The 17,466-nt window shown below is 31.8% G+C and overlaps 1 protein-coding gene across 2 annotated transcripts in view; it reads right to left on the reverse strand.

Annotated features, from left to right (window-relative positions):
* Positions 1-11,659: 11,659 nt before the first annotated feature.
* Positions 11,660-17,466, reverse strand: part of Gabrg1 (gamma-aminobutyric acid type A receptor subunit gamma1) — a 74,608-nt gene continuing 68,801 nt past the window's right edge. For both annotated transcript variants that reach the window (XM_076864435.2, XM_076864434.2), the window contains exon 9: positions 11,660-11,929. In XM_076864435.2, the coding sequence (XP_076720550.1) occupies positions 11,660-11,929 (270 nt within the window). The remainder of the gene's footprint in view (positions 11,930-17,466) is intronic.

A 17,466-nucleotide genomic window follows, 5' to 3' on the forward strand; every position in this document is an offset into this window, starting at 1 on the left:
CATGTGCAACATTTTAGTTTAAATGCTATTTTAATTCTCTTCTTGATAGTTTAAGAAATTCAGGTCATGGTTGAAAACTATGCCATTTAAAAACCATTAAGAAACATGGATATTTTAGAATACCAGAAAAAAGCATTTTAGCTTCTTATTAGCTTTGCCTATGATTAATCACAAAATGAGCCAGCTTTACACTAGGAAGTCAGCATTGCTCAATAAACTAATCAATGAACTAAGCCTTGAGCATATGGTAAGCATTCTACTCCCCACAAGATATTTTAAGCTTCATCAAAATAGTTCAAAGCAAATGCGTATCCAAGTTTTTGACACAACAGGGAAATCAGTACCAGAAATGATTTTTTTTCCCAATTCCTCAGGAAGTTCTCACAATATATTTGCACACATTCTTGAATGCTTGCTTTCCTAACAGTTCAATAAATTTATCAGAATTTACTGAAATTGGCTCTAAGAAACAAAGGAAACATGTAGTGCAAAGAGCTCTTCATGATCATATATTTATTGACAAAGTTCAACGGGGTGATAAAAATATTGGATTATGACCTACATGTAGATCAGTGCCAATGCATTTTTCTAACATGTGCTCAGCATGATAGAATATGAAAGAGAAAGGTCATGAGAGGTATATTCAAGTAGGCATGCCTCTCTGTTAATAATAATTTGTGGCAGGCAAGTCTCTGTGCTAAGTATCATACTGTTTACTTACTCTAATCTTGCAATAAACTGTACCGTGTTTTAAGCAAATAAGATTTTTTCGTTGTATTTTTTTTTTAATTGATAAAGGCAAGGGATCCTGGGATAAACCCTCTAAGGCTTATATGGCAAATCAGCAGTAGTGTAAATGATCCATATTCATTTTATACATCCACTTTTGTACCTCCAGGACTTTTGTCTGAATTCCAGCAATGAAGAAGGAGAAGGCCAAAAGCTGACAGATCTCAGAATTGATTTTATATATCATCCTATTTTATTCCTTAAGAAAAATAACAAATCTTGATGAAAACATCTCCCAGCTACTTTCTTACATGTTTTTAATGAGAGCGGATCTTATGGCCACCTCTAAATTATTGAAAAGTTTAGGACACAACTATTCTTTTTGCCTTTGCTTCCATAGCAAAGAAAGACTAGAGGGCTGTGAAGGCCCATGATGACAATACTTGGCAGTGTCTGCTGCACATCCTGTGTGAACAGTGTCGTATTGTCATCTATGCTTTACAGTTGATATGAGTGCAACTTGGACAACTAAATCATTTTTCTAGAGCTACATGCACAGTTGCTAAGAAAGCTGGGGTGGAAGCTGAGCTTCAGAGACACATTTTTCAATTGCTACAAATGCTGCTTTGTACTACTATCCCAGGTCATTATTTCAAGAAATCTCCCTTTCTTAAACCTGGTCTCACAAAGACTTTAGGAGAAGATGCTCCCAACCAGGACACCTGTGACATGCTAAAGGTTTCCATAAAAGTTATTATTATTAAGTAATCTGAAGGATGTATTAGTTTCAATGTTTACAGGGGAAAAAACAAGAGTTAGAAGTTTAAATAATGTTTTCATGGTCATATATAATGGAGAGTTACTGTTTTGATTCTTCTTAATTTCTAAGTTCCTTTCTTTTTTGCTTTACAACAAGGATTGTGATTTATATAACTATAGTGACTATTCCTATTGCACACACATGTACATACCCCTATGAACTGTAGTAAAACATGTAAAGTGCCTTTATCATCTTAAACATTGGCTGTAAGCACAGATTCATAACTTTTTCATCAAGAAAAACATAATTTCTATACCCACTGAACAACTCATCATTTTCTACTCTTTTGAGCTCCTGGAAACCACCATTCTACTTTCTGTTTTTATGAGTTTGACTACTTTATATCCATCATAAGAGTGGAATTATATAGTATTTTTCTTTTTGGGACTGACTTGTTTTACTTAGCATGATGCCCTCAAAGTGCATCCATAACATATCCATAGCATGTGCCAGGATTTCTTTCTTTTTTAAAGTGGAATAGTAGTAAATTGTATGTCTCTATCACATTTTACTTATTGATTCATTCCTTACTGAACACTTGGGTTGCTTCCAATTAGATACTGTGAATAATTCTGTGATGAAATTGAGGGTCAAGTATTCAAATATCTTTTGGAAATTCTGCCCCCTCCACACACATTCTGCTTTCGATTGAATCATTGTATAAGTAAGTTTAATTAATAAAATAATTTAAAACATTAAGTCTGTGGACATCAATTTGGAGGTTTCCTGTTTTTTTTTTTTTTTCTTTCCCCTTCATTCTTGTGATCATTAGCCCGTGACTTTTGGTTTTTCAGCCTTGTGAATTAAGCTAGATAATCTTGTTTTTCTGGTTTGCCAACCCTTATTTGAGTCTTCTGTTTTCAATCCCATACTGGACGAGCGATCACGTTTTGCTGCCCCTCTCCTCTAATGTTAGTGACTACAACAAGATATATTCGTAGTAATGCTTTTGGACTTATGCTGGGTAAGCAGAGCCTGGATCTATGGAGAGGCAATTTTTGCAGAGCGCTCACCAGGGCAGGTTCTCAGATGGACATGCCTGGGATTAATCCCACTTGTACGACTCACTTCTTCTGGACTGTGGACAAGTATATCAACCACTTTGTGCCCCAGTTCCTTCTGTGTAAACTGAGGATGATAATGGTAGCAATTTCTTAGGGATATTGTAAGGATTAAATTAGTTATTATAATTGAAGTTCTCATGACAATACCCAGTAAATAGTACACACTGACTATCACTACTTTTTCTTATCATCATATTTTGTATTCCCTGTTCATTTCTTACTTCTCAGAATCCATTACCTCTCATAAGTTCTTTTGGAAAAGCGTGTCTTTTCCCCAGTATAATTTGTTTCATGTGTCATCTTCAAATTCTTCTTTACATTATCTGTCAAAAGTGGTCTGAATTAAAAATCAAACCATGGTTTACTCATGTAGTATTGAAGATACTTATTTTCAGGACATGAGAATACTGTCAGTTCATTTTTGATACGTGAATACCAGAAGAAAAAGTTGGCCCAACTCTCCATTGTGACAGCTTAGGAACCAAATTCCTCAACAAGACTCCGAAAGCACAAGAAGTAAAATCAAGAATCAATAAATGAGATGGTGTGAAACTAAAAAGCTCCTTTACAGCAAAAGAAACGATCAAAAAACTGAAGAGAGCCTACAGGATGGGAGAAAAATCTTTGCCACCTGCACCTCAGAGTATTAATCTCCAAGATATATGAAGAACTCAAAAAACTTCATACTAAAAAAATAATAGCTCAACCAATTAATGGGAAAAGGAACTGAAAATGCACTTCACAGTAGAACACATACAAATGGCTAACAAATATATGAAAAAACGTTCAATGTCTCTAGCAATTACAGAAATGCAAATTACACAATTTAAATGCTCTATTGTTCACCTTGTGGGGCCATGAATGAAAATCACATCAAAAACTCCTTTGGGTTAGACTTTTCCTGTGTTCCTATGTTCCTCATCCATGCTCAAGGAGACAAAGGAAGGGAGGACAGGAAGGATTATGCCACAGGCATAATATGAAGATGGTTCTAATTCCTTTATAATATATCCTAAGCTTGGGTTTACATTATAAACACAAGCTATAAGCAAAATTTTGATCTTAATATATGTCACAATGCGTAGGTCACCTAGCTCTCTGGCTCACAATTTTTTTTTTGTTAAGTGGAATATGCCTGATATTGTTCCTTCATATTCCAGAGGCTATGCAAATGTTCATCTGAAATCACTAATATAGAAAAGCTTATATTTAAGAACAATACGCTAATGTTAGTAATTAATATTAATGTAAGGAGAGGATTTCAAATTTTACATTTTTGTTATGATAGACATGTTTTTAAAAGACAAAGTAAAAATGAAATTTGAGCACAATGATTGGAATTTAAAAATTAAAAATTCAAATCTGAGTATTAATGTAAGAAAATTTTAGTAGTGCCTTGAATTTATATTCAGATATTTGATTTATAGTGGATGAAGGGTATATCATGACTGAAATAATCTATTGTATAATGTTAACTCAAAGAAGGTTGCATACTTTATTCCATGTGTGCAATTTTTCACAAATTATTCTTTGTGATTATTTGAAATGTAAATTTTAATAATTGAAATGCACATACTGAAATGGAGAAGGAAAGCACATGAGTAATGGGCAAGGTAAATTAAATATTTATTCCAATAGAATTATTCATAAAAGGCTGCTTGGGTTATGGTGTTCTGAAAAATGTTGTTAAATGCAAGATTATAGACACAAACAATTTTAATGAGGAAATCTGCTATCACAAGGGAGAAAATTTTTTAAATTATTTGAATATTTACATTTACCACTTATCTTTTAAAGAATTTTAGTGGTAAATAATCTTGTGTTTATCTTTAGACTGACCTACTTTATCTACTTTAAATAACATTGAAATAATACTAAAAAAACAGTATTTTCTTAACAGGACAGATTCACAATTTTCATACATTTTTAAAAAGAAGACATAGTTTTGATTACTATATTTTTGAAAGAAATTAAGAGTATGAAGTTCAGTAGAGAGCAATTAATTCTATTATGTCACATGAAACTTTTCAAGCAAGATGTTTTTCTTTCAAAGTTAAAATATATAAGAAAATGCATATTTTAAAATTTGGTCCTTTTAGTTAGCATAGTAAAGTTTTTCTGAAACAGACATTCTCCAAATTCTTCCTGTAATGTGTCAGAGAGTCAATATCAAGGCATTAAAGGTCATGTGATTCTGTTGCACATACTGATCTATGTCATAGCATAAAAGCAGCCATAGTCAATATGTTAATGTTGGGTGTGTCCATGTCCCAATAACCATTGATGTGACCATAGTTTGCCGATCCCTTTTCTTAAAACCCAATACTTTATATTTTGATTGGATATTAGTGTCCTTTTTTAAAAAAGTATTTTTTAATTTATAGATAGACACTATTTTATTTATTTATTTTGATGTGGTGCTGCAGATCAAACACAATGCCTCATACTTGTGAGGCAAGGGCTCTGCCGTTGAGTCACAGTCCCAGCCCATCAGGAGTCCTTTTAAAAGGACTTTTAGAATATGTTAAAGCTGAAATAAAAATCCACTTTAGAAAGAATAAGTAAAGGCTATTAATGAATCATATAGTATAGTAAATTTTTGCTTTAAATGAAATGGAGTGTGTGGTTTTTCAGTTCCCTACTTCTCATTTGTAAAAGAATTGCATATCTGCTGTTGAAATGAATATGAGCAATCACTTTGCCATTCAAGTAATTCTTTATAACTGAAAGATAAGGCTCTTTATAGCTAGACATACCTAAATTTGATTTTAGCTTACAGATATATGAGCTTGGAGAATGTACATGTTATACTGAACCTCGATTTTCCTATTTGCTAAGCAGAATTCCTTTCTTTAAAGACTAAATAATTAACATCTAATTCATTTAAGATTGCAGAAACAAGAAGGTACTCAAGAAATAGTAAGTCATTTCCCTCATTCTACAGCTTTTTATGCAAATAGTATATCTGTTACTTTGGACCTTAACCAAGGACCACTAACTTTTTCTTTAATACTGTACTTTGGAGTCAGGGAAGAGAGAAGTGAGAAGATTAAAAAAAATATTTTCAAAAAAATTTTAAAAAGATAAATTATTTTTCTGATTATCTAGCTTTCAATTTTCCTTCAGTAACTTTTTTCTTAAGTGAAAACAGACATTCTCATATCATGAGTTATTTGCAATGTTCTGAGTGCTTTTCCTAATATATATTATTCTCATCAATTTACCTGAGTAAGATTACTGAACAGTTCAGATTAGGAGGAAGTCACAAATTGCTGGAATAATCTAGAAATTTATGGTCCGAGCAGTGAAAATGTAAGTATTAGTTATATTTGCCTAGCATCTTATGGTTCAATTTCTTTTTAAAACTCTCTATCAAGGAAAAATTTTAATTAATTCATTAATTCAAAAACTGTGAAATAACATTGATCAGAAATTAACTTCAGTGCTAAAGTCATGGTCACACACTCTGAAACAACTCAGGGAGATATCTATATGAAAATAGGACACATTTTAAGAGAAGGTAACATGTAACTTTTTATTTCACAGCAAGTTACTAAGTTTAGTTTATACTTAGGATCATGAATGTACAGAACACTTGGAAAAATCGAAATATTTTTGCCACACCCTTACAAATGCTTCTCAAAATCATGAAGCAGAAATAAAGCAAAAGCAGTTTTCATCACAAGCTGTAAAACTTTATTATGTGAAGTGACTACATACACTTAATGGATGCAAATAGCCGTTCTTACAGCAATTTATTGAGATTGGAAAAATTTCCATTTAGGCCAATAGTGTCCTAAAAGTTTGTCCATTATCCCTTTCTGCTTGACTACATTCCATTTATCACAGTATTTACTACTCAGAGTCAAAAGGTCCAGGGACATTTCATTGTCCAATAATGAATATTCATTTGTTTATTAAGTAAAATGTTTCAGAAATTGTTTGAGGATCAGAAATAAACTTCCTGGATTTGTATGGCACTAGAGTGGCTTATTTCTATTTATGCTTCTCATCTCTTCCTTTCTTTGTATATATATATATATATATATATATATATATATATATATATATATATATAAATATGTGTATGTGTGTGTCTCAGCTAGAAAGAATAGTCTACTTGAAGAGAAAATCCTTTCAATAAGGGTCAGATTTAATTAAAATAGTAATCTGGACAGATCACCTATGATTTACACTTCAGGAAAAAACACAGATCCTTAAAAAAAATTAATCATGGGATTAACAGCAAACAAGATTGTAACACAAGTAGGATTTCTTTGTAGTGTTTTAGTGTCTATTTACACACAGACAAGTATTAAAGAAAGGATCCCCCAAACACATGCCAGGTCTTATAGTTAATATTGCTTATGAATCAATGCTTAAAGTCTGCCACTTTTCTTTCTTAATCAAGGTGATCTCTCCCCCATCCACTAAAAACTTCTGTAATTGAGAACTGATCTTCATCCCTCAGCTTCTACACTTCTAAAATCTATTAGCTTCCTTACTTTTCTTATTCTCAAGATCATGCACCAATAAGATGAAAGTTCTCCAATTTTAATAATGGGTCTTTTCTTATTCAAGTATCTCTGTGCACTCTTGATGAATTTTTAATGTCTGGTCTCCTGAAGTTTGTATTCTTGCTTCTCCACCATAGAAAAAGGTCTGTATTTCCAGTCGTACCTTCAGTGTCTCTATATTAGATAATTAAAATGAAATTTTCATTTGTTTCTATAATTTTGCTTCTTTATGCAAGCTGTATTCTCACCTGGAAGTTGTGATCTCTGTTTTCCTCACCTATTTCCATATATAAACATATATCCATGAAATCTTCCCAATATTATTCTCCTTTTCTTGAATTGTGTAAGTAATCCTCTTATCTATTTGATTGTCTGTTTCTTGAGAGTGCATATTTACATTTTCTATTAAAAAGAATATTACTTTGCATATAGAAAGTGCTGCATAAATATTTAAATTAGGTTACTTCACTTCCAAAATACAAACACACAAAAAAGCAGAGACAACCTTATGTTTACAAGAGCAATGTGGTCAATGGTGTTTGAAAAGTCCATTTGGAATGTCTTTAATAAAGACTTGTTAGTGGTTTTTGCAGCTTCATTGTGGCACGATAAGGCCACCCTAGCAGTAAAAGGCAAAGAATGGCTAACAGACAATACCAATTAGAGCTGACCTTCATACAATAAGATACTAAGTAGCTGAATAAATTTAATGATTAAAAAAATACTTGGTCAGAGATAATATTTACAATATGTGTAATGGAACAAATTCTAAATCATTAAAGCATCAATTGGGTCTCTTTGATCCTGATGCTGAGACCAATGAAATGATTGTGGATGTTGCTTCTTTCTCCAACAAAGTTTACAAGATTGAGAATAAGCACTGATATAGAATTTGAATCATTGTAATGCATATATTTATTCTTTGTCTGTGTTTATTCAAATACTAGGTGTTAGTTTCAATTTTACTCAAATGAATCATCCCATAAAGCTTTTCTATTATAGAGTCAAAGTATAGAATGTATTTAGTCTCAATATATTGACTTGATACACAATTTCACCTTTTTATTTATGGGTCCCATGGTGTGAGCCATTCTTTTTGATCTTGAGACATTGTCGCGAGAGAAAGCAATCCTCAGGTTGGGGCTGTGGCTCAGTGGTAGAGCTCTTGCTTAGAACATGTGAGGCACTGGGTTCAATTCTCAGCACATTATATAAATGAATAAATAAAAAATAACTGTCCATCAATAACTAAAAAAATAAAAATAAAAAGCAGTCCTCAATTTTGTCCTTGTTCTTAAGGAAAGATGTGGCTTGTTTTATGACTACATAGATATCTGAATATGGGAACACACTTAAGGTGAAAAGCCCAGATGGTCACCTCTTTATTTACACATATTTACTGGGCTTTAGTTCAGAATTGACCAGCTTTAAAAACATCATAATGAAATCTATCTTTACCTTAAAATAAAATGCATTCAAAGAATTTTCTGATTTTTTTTACTTCTATCAAAACTTTATATTTAGTGAGACTTCTGGGGAAAATATTCCCTTTCCCTACTGAATTCTCAGAAATCTAATTATCTATTAAAACAACAGCAACAACAACAACAACAACAACAACAACAACAACTCAACATTGTAGTAATTGATTGCAAGTGAGCCTAATTTTGTCCATGCAGTTCAAGGATACATAAAATGTTACCATGTTATTGTAAATCTAAATGGAAAAACAATGTGCTAATCTCAATTCTCTTTCAGAAGTTTTGCATCCTGGACATATATTTAGAGGATACATCTACATGAATTAACATTTTTTTTAAAAAAATGATTCTACTAAATCTTTCTGCTTCAGTTATTTTTCTCATCTGTTATATCCACTCTTTTGGTATGAGTGTTAAAAACTTTTTTTTTTTTTTCATCCAGGATACACAAGTCCCAGTAAATTTAGACACAACTCACCTAGAAAAAGAGGAAGCTTTATTAAAACATATTTCCCAAAATGGTAAAATTAATATTTTAAAGAAGAAAGGAAGAAGGATTATATTGCCTCCCATTTGAAACTAAGTTCTTTTTGATTTCTTATAAAAAGAGTCTAAATGTACTTTGACCTTTTCATGCTAATTTTTAGAAATAATCAGTTTGTATACCTCTCTTTCTGATCTGAATATTTAAATAAAAATTGCTCAAAACAATAGCAGCTTTGAAAACAATGGGCTTATTTTTATGGTATATACAAGAAATATAAATAGAAAATCATCTTTTATATTTTCATCAGTTTTATTTTCACTTTTAAATAGTGTCAACATTTAAAGTCTAGTTAATAAAACACCAATGAGAAAATCCAGGCTGTTTATATCAAGCATTTTATGTATTTTAAAATGTAGTCATGCTCAGATACAATTGAAAGAGCCCCAAAGTCAAAACTGCCCCATGATAATGAGCAGGCTATAGCTTAAAACATGTGAACTAGCCATAAAAAATTTAATGAAGTATTTTATTTCTTCATGGATACTTTATTTTTCATTTGTCCAGAAATGAATGTGCAAGTTAGAATATCCACCAGCACTCGATGTTATAAACCTGAATGCATGAATAATCTACAAATGAATATATACACAGCCAAAGTTTAATTGGCATTCCATTTTTTTTTAAAAAAAGGCAGTCTCAGTGGATTTGTCATTACTGTTTAATTCCTGCTTCTTTTCTCAGAGGTTTGTAAGCAAAGTGAAAAAAAAAATCAGATTTAGCCAGGTAAAAAATCCTATATGTTCCAAAAACAAGTATAACCATGCGAGAACCCCACTCACTGACCAAGTAGGGGAGGAAACTCACATTAAAAACTCAAGTGTCAAATATGAAGGTGACATCAAAACTTTATATTTAGTAAGACTTCTGGGGAAAATATTCCCTTTGATTTTCTACTCTTTTAAGGACTCAATCATAAAACTCTTCACTCTGATCTTGCTTTTGGCAATGGAAACACTTTTTTAAAGTTTATCTTCTGGCTGACTGTGGTGATTCTCCAGAATCAGGTTTTGGTGAATGAATATGGAGCTTGTATAAGAAATTGATATGCTAAATGACTTACTGGAATATGATCATTGAAGCCTAACTTTAATTCCCTTCTTAACTAGAGACAGTTAATATCAGTTAATATCAGTGCAGGCAAGTATTGATAGTCTTTACATATAGTGAGACTTTATCAGCACTTTTTCTACTGTTTTCTGTAGAAATTTAAAGAGCTCCCACACTCAAGTTCATTCAGGATGCCTCTACAAAGCTCCACCTTTAACATGATTTTGAGGCTTGCCCCATTTACTAGAAAAGAGAACATAACAATTTATAATGTAGTTGTGAAACCAGACCAGAATCCGGGAGGTGGAAGAGGATTTAAACTGTTTCCCAGATACGTATGGTCTAATAATGTTAATACTACGTATTTAAGATCATACCCTCAATATGACTTGAAATCTAATTTTCTAAATAACTTTTAACCATTAAGAATACATGTAACCTCTCTTCCCTAATGCTTGTTAACTCAGGGACTGTAACACTCTTCTAGCACCTAAAGAAAACAATTATCTTTTCCTTTTGCATTTAATTGTAATGTGAGTAGATTTTAGCATTTCAGTGTTAACATCTTCATGCTTCATAAATATTATTAGGTAGAAAATAAAATGGATAAGTGTAACATTTTTCCTGAATTTTTTTCATCTTGCTTTTGAAAAAGCTGATGTGACTATGTCCATCTAATTTTACAGATCCTCAGACTAAATGTAGCCAGAGTTTTGTTTAATATTGAATCAGGAAATGGACTGGATTAAATGACAGATACATACTGGCTATTTCATAAGTCACCTGTAATTGCCAACTAGCTTTTGATTTAATTATTTCAGATTGTATTCATAGATAATGATAATGCTTTTCACTCCACAAATTTATGCAACTACAAGTTATCAATTCACAACAAATAACTTTAAAAAATTAATAAAACATTGTCTTCTGGGGAATGAAAAATCTTGGAAATAAATTCAAGGAAATTATTGATTTGTTTTAACAAACTGCATCCCAAACAGAGCAGATAAATAAAAATCAAGGAAAAAAAATCAAGTAAGCAACATTTCTAGACAAAATAGTTATAAAACATTAGGCATTAGTCTCCCAATACAATGATAGTTATATTTAAACAAAATAAATACCAAATTTATTTCATCTTTAAAATATGTATCACATAACTTCTGAAGCTTTCAAAATCCTAACAAGATTTAATACTAATAAATTAATAATATATATAACAATATTTTAACAGACTGGATCTGACAACTAATGAGTTTTCTGTAAATTTATGTAAATGAATTTAAACGTAGTTATTTTATTTACCTATGAAGGCCTTAACATAGTCATAATACTATTCAGATTTTAACCATTGAATTCTCCCCATTTTAAGTTTGACCCTCATATTACTGAAGTACAACAGATTACATCAGATTTAGCCAGATGTCTTATGATTTTTTGTTTAGGAGTAGAATTTATAAGTAAAGATAACCAACCCAGTAAACCAGATTGAATAGTGCAAAAGCTGTTGGGAAAAATATTCGCGAGTAGGAGTCAATTTTCGCAATGCGTATGTGGATCCTTCCTTCCCTCCAAGATCCTGTTCTGCAGTCTTCAAAGCAGCAGAAGAAGCTGGCACAATCTTTACCCTCCAAACACTGATACCCATAATCATCTTCTCCTTGCGGCAGAGAAATGCTATTCATTGGAATCAGAGTGGATCCAGCATGGAGACCAGGGGATAGCTGACAAAATAATAAATTAGTTTTTGAGACAAAAAAAAAAAAACAGAATAAAGAAAGATCAATTTGTGCCTCAAGAAAAACTCTGGGAGACTGATAGCAATAGAAGTAATCATGATTTTCAAAAATTAAATATTTTCAATTTTAATGTAGATAACAATTTACATCACAACATGTAAATTTCCTTACTCTCCAGAGATTATGTACAATACAAATAACCCTAAAAGTATAATGTATTTTAAACTTTTAGAAAGTTGGTCCACCAAAATACTGTCAACATGAATTGAATACTAAAATTAGAATGAATCCTATATTTCTATTTTATGTTACACTAAAACATTTTCAATGCAATGTTTCTTTGCCATGTCATGTGTTATTTATTTTTATAATAATGAGAATAAATAACAAAGTAGGTCTTCCAAAAATGCAAAAGGCATAAGAAGTTGTGAATAGACAGAAAAAAATTGAGAATTTGTAGTGAATAAGTTCAAAGCATCATATTTTGAAGTGATGTACACAAGCTAAAAACCTAGATTTGGAAACAACTGGTGTTCAAAACCTGCTCATTCCACCACTCTACTTATCATCATAGCTGGAATTATTAGCACCTAATTTTTATGACAGCTGTGGTAAGTAAATTTCATAACTTACTGTAGAATGATCAGTGCTCCATCTTGCCTGGTAATAATAGTGACCACTATTATCAGGATTACTCGGGAGACATATCAAATTAACATTTCATGATTGCCAGTATCTGAATAATACTTAGAAGTGTTTTTAAAGTGTCATAAATCAGGAAATGTCAGAATACTATAGAGCATTAAGGCAAGCCCTTTAGAGTCAGACATAGACTGAAATTCTACCCTGGTTGAGCAGAATTGAATAAACTTAAATTTCTCTCTAGCCTCAGCACCCAACAAAATATGTGAAACATAGCAAGTGTTCAATTGCCAGTAGATAATAATTATTGTTTCTGTTATTGTTTTTTTCACCATTGACCCCTGACAAGGATATATTACAATCAACTATAAAATACATGATAAAACAAAAAAGTAATAAGCAATAATAACAAAACTCCTGAACTTAATCAAAACAGTTCCTAGAAAAAACAAATTAATAAGTTAACAATAAAAAGGCATGTAAAATATACATGAAGACAGCAGTTTTAATTATTCATTCTTCAGAACTTCTGCCTATTTCAAGGGTTATCTAATTTGTGAATCTAACAAATTGTTATAATCGGTGGTTTTATTATTTCAACACTAAATACAATGCCATTTTATAATTTATAACTTGATCTTAATTCTTTCTAATGTAAATGTTTATCAAAATTATTTTCAGTTTAGCTGGTTATTGTTGTGCACACCTATAATCTCAGCAGCTCGGGAGGTTGAGACAGGAGGATCGCGAGTTCAAAGCCAACCTCAGCAACTGTAACTATAGCCATAACTATAGCAGGTAGAATATGGACACAGGAAGAAGGTGAGGCACTAAGGAACTCAGTGAGGCGCTGTCTCTAAATAAAACACAAAATAGGGCTGGGAATGTGGCTCAGTGTTCAGGTGCCCCTGAGTTCAATCCAGAGTACAAAAACAAACAAACAAACAAACAAAAAAAAAACCACAAATTATTTTCAGTTTGAACTTTGAAAAAGATAACTCCTAAAGTAAGACAAATTAAATACTTTATAGAAAAGAATATAGAAAAGAATTTACAAATTAAACAAAACAAAACAAAAAATAATTTCTTTAAATGTGGACCTATATTCAAAGCCATTCTACTTTGAAAAAGAAACAGAATTCAAGCCAGTAAATATTAAAAATTCACTATATGCAGAATAAAGCAAACAACTGAATTTAGTGATACTTTAAAAAGTTGAAAACATGCAAGTCACAATATCCATATTTGAATCAAAATATTCAGCTTAGAGATAAGAATCAATGGCCTAAACACAAATAAATTCATGACTACACCTGGCTAGACACATTGTAAAAACCAGAGGTGGTTTTTATGTAATGTTAATGATAGCTCTTTTGAGGTGGCACTTGGGGTACTTGACTAGACTCTTTGTGGAGCACTAAAATTATGCAAACAGTGAGGCCAACTGGTATTCATTTCCTTGTCATTTAATATTAAATAGCATATTTTCATATGCTAATCAGTGAAAACTGATTAAAATACAATTTTTTTTAAGCTGGCACTTTTAAAGTTTATATGATTGAAAGCACATTTCACATATCCCTATGTCACTCAGCATTGTCATATATAGAAATATGGTGTCAGAAGATATCAGTTGTGTATGAGAGGGATGATCAAGGATGAAAGTGTACAAAAATGGGGAAAAACTACAAACAATTTAATTTAAGAATGAACTAATCTTTGGTGATCACTGTCATGGAGATTCTCTTGTAATGACACTTGGACAATTTTCTTGTTTCTTGCTGTTTCCTCCTTCCCTCCCTCTAGAAAACCAAATTGATAAATTGAAAGAGACTAAAGTTCAATGAATGATGAAAGTGAACAGAAGTAGACTCTATCTAGCTGAAAAAAATACCAAAGATCTGACACAGTATCAATAAAATAAAATACTGCTGACACACAGACTTCTGACTTGGAAACCACTGAAAGATTAATGGGAAGAATATATACATTCCCAACGGCACTTTCTGAAGTACAACTACACTATCGTGGCTGCCCTCCAAAAGAGCATAAAACTAAAAGTAAAAATAAAAGTAAATCAGCCAAAGTGATATAAAAATAAACAACATACTGGAACAAGATATTCTTTTACTATGATGATAGTTCAAAGGATATCCCATGTTTTATTATTTTCACAAAGTCCCTAAGATTTGAGTCAAACATAATTTTCAGAAATTCATCCCATTCCCACTACCAAAAATACATACATCAAGTGCTATTTTAATAATATATTTAATAGCATACTGAAATATTAAAAATAACATTTTAAGCACCAAGACGTACTAATGTGAAATATTAATAACTAGATAAATCATTTAAAGTATAAGTTACATTTGCTTGGTGTTCTGCTTTAGATATGAGGTGTCCCCCAAAAGCTCATGTGTGAGACATGAGGTGACTTTACAGGGGTGAAATGGTTTCATTATGAGAGGAGAAAACTAACTAGTGGATTAATTCCCTGATGAATGAACTGAACAATAACTACTGCAGGTAGAATATGGACACAGGAAGAAGGTTATTGGGGGTGTGACTTCGGGGTTTATATTATTGTTCCTGGGGAGCAGAGCTCTCTCTCTCTCTGCTTCCTAGCTGTCAAGTCCTCAGCTGCCTCCTATCCTATACACTTCCACTACTATGTTCTGCCTCACCTCAGGCTCAGCTATGCAGCAGGCCCATCGGGAATGAAACTCGGAAACAGTAAACCAAATAAATTGTTTTCCTCCTCTAAATTGTTCTTGTCAGGCATTTTGGTAACAGTGATGCAAAAGTTAACTAAAACATAAAGTTATGTATTTATTTAATTAGTATTTATACCATATGCCAACACCATGCATGTTATTCAATTAGTAATAAAAATAGCAAATATTATTAGATGAATTTGTTAATGTTATGAAATACTAATATTTCTCATTAATTCCCTTTCTAAAGCACTATGCATGAGACTGTCAACCTAAGCGCTGGTTTTCTCTACCTCTCTTATAAATTTTATTTAAGTATCTGCCAGAATGTTAAAAAAATTATGAAATCCACATCAATACGCAAAACAGGAGGTGAAAAGAAATCAAAAAGTATATCTAAAGAAAAGGCATCTCAGAAATGCCAAGGAAATGGAAGTGTGCATGTGGAAGATGTTCTTTCCCATCAAAACACTAGAGATGCTCCTCATAAGGGAGAAAAAATGGGATGCTAAATAAGATGAAAACATCTTATTAGCTAAATGCCTCCATTTCCTGATCAGTTGCTCTGTTTTGAACCATAGCCCTTGTACTGTGCATGCCCAGAAGTCAGATGCTAACAGGTGGTGGTTTGCTCATTGTGAGCACTCCATAACTTCTTAGAGTATAAAATAATAACCTTCCACCACCTCGAGGAATATTAGAACTCCTATTGGAATGTTCTAGCAATGCCCTCATTGTCCTAATATTTATCATTTAGAGAGTATGGGTGTATATTTGGAAGAAAGAGATGGTATGCTCCCAAACACACAAGAAAATAAAATCTGACAACTAAGAACTTGACACTTAGATAACACATTTGCAGGGTCTATTGGAGAATAACTATCAAGGACTTTTGAGATAAACCAACAATGCAAAAGGAAAAAAGTGACATGGAACAGTTAGAAGTACTGACTAATAATTCAGTAAAGAAGAACAATAATTCTTGTAATTAGTTCACTCAGAAGTACTTGAGCTGATAAATCCATTTAAGAAGAAGCAAAGGGAGAACAGCTAGAAAATAAGACCTCTAAGAAATTCAACATGCTTGGGTAAGTTTTAAAAACATTAAAAAAATCTAAAATAAAATCTTGAGGAAATTTCTCATCCTATATAAAAAAAACACCTCACTGAAAAAAGGGATTAAAAAAATCTGGAATGCACGGTTAACCCAGGAAGCTTAAAAATATCTAACAATAGTTTTTAGAGGAGAAAATAAAAACCTCTTAGAACAAAGACTCAAAAAAAATTCGCAAAAATAGTAGAGGTTCTAATAAGTATTGAAGTAAACAAAAATACTAATATTTTAAAAATATTTTACACCATGACAAACATAATGGGAAATGCTAAGAAAAAGATTTACTTACAAATAATAATCAGATTAGCAGTAGAATTAGTCACAAACATCAATTTAAAGCTTAAAATTAAAAATTAATATAGTAACTATAAATCATAAAATACTGAGAGAGAATAAGGAAATAGTAGAAGAGCTAATTACTCTTTGATGTTTTTTCTATGTTTGATACATTGAGTTTTGGTATACCAAGAATTAAAAGCACAAGGAAAGTAATCATCAGGAATGTGAAAACAGGGTTCATTCTGAGTTCAGACCAAGGTTGCTAGGTAAAGGATTTTATTCCTAATTTTATATTGTTCCATTTATCCATCTGCTTCAACCATGTACTCATATTAGTATTAGTTTCAAAATTGTTGTTTTTTTAAATGAATTTTCCTCAATGATTATTCTGATTTCTTTCAGCTGTAATAGTCTATGGTGCTTTAAGTAGGAAGGAAAACATGAAAGGATCTTATGTGAAAGCCAAATGGAAAAAAAAAAAAAAAGCCATTGGTAGTATCTAGACACCTGCAGAGGAGCTTCACAAGACCATTGTCACAACTGACATGAAATGGTGATTCTGTCTGTTGAAAACATTCCACCATCCACTGACTTTTTACAATTCCTTAAGCAATAATTTTGCTGTATTTCACATTTTACCAATATCACATAATCCCTCCTGGGAACTTTGCTGAATGCCATTTCAGGAAAAAAATCTATGAAATTTGTAAAATTGTAGATTGATGTATTTTTTTTTTTTTGCGATTCTAATGCATACTCTGAAAGGTAGA

This window comes from Callospermophilus lateralis, chromosome 8 (genome assembly GCF_048772815.1).
Source record: "Callospermophilus lateralis isolate mCalLat2 chromosome 8, mCalLat2.hap1, whole genome shotgun sequence".
In the NCBI taxonomy this organism is placed as follows: Eukaryota; Metazoa; Chordata; class Mammalia; order Rodentia; family Sciuridae; genus Callospermophilus; species Callospermophilus lateralis.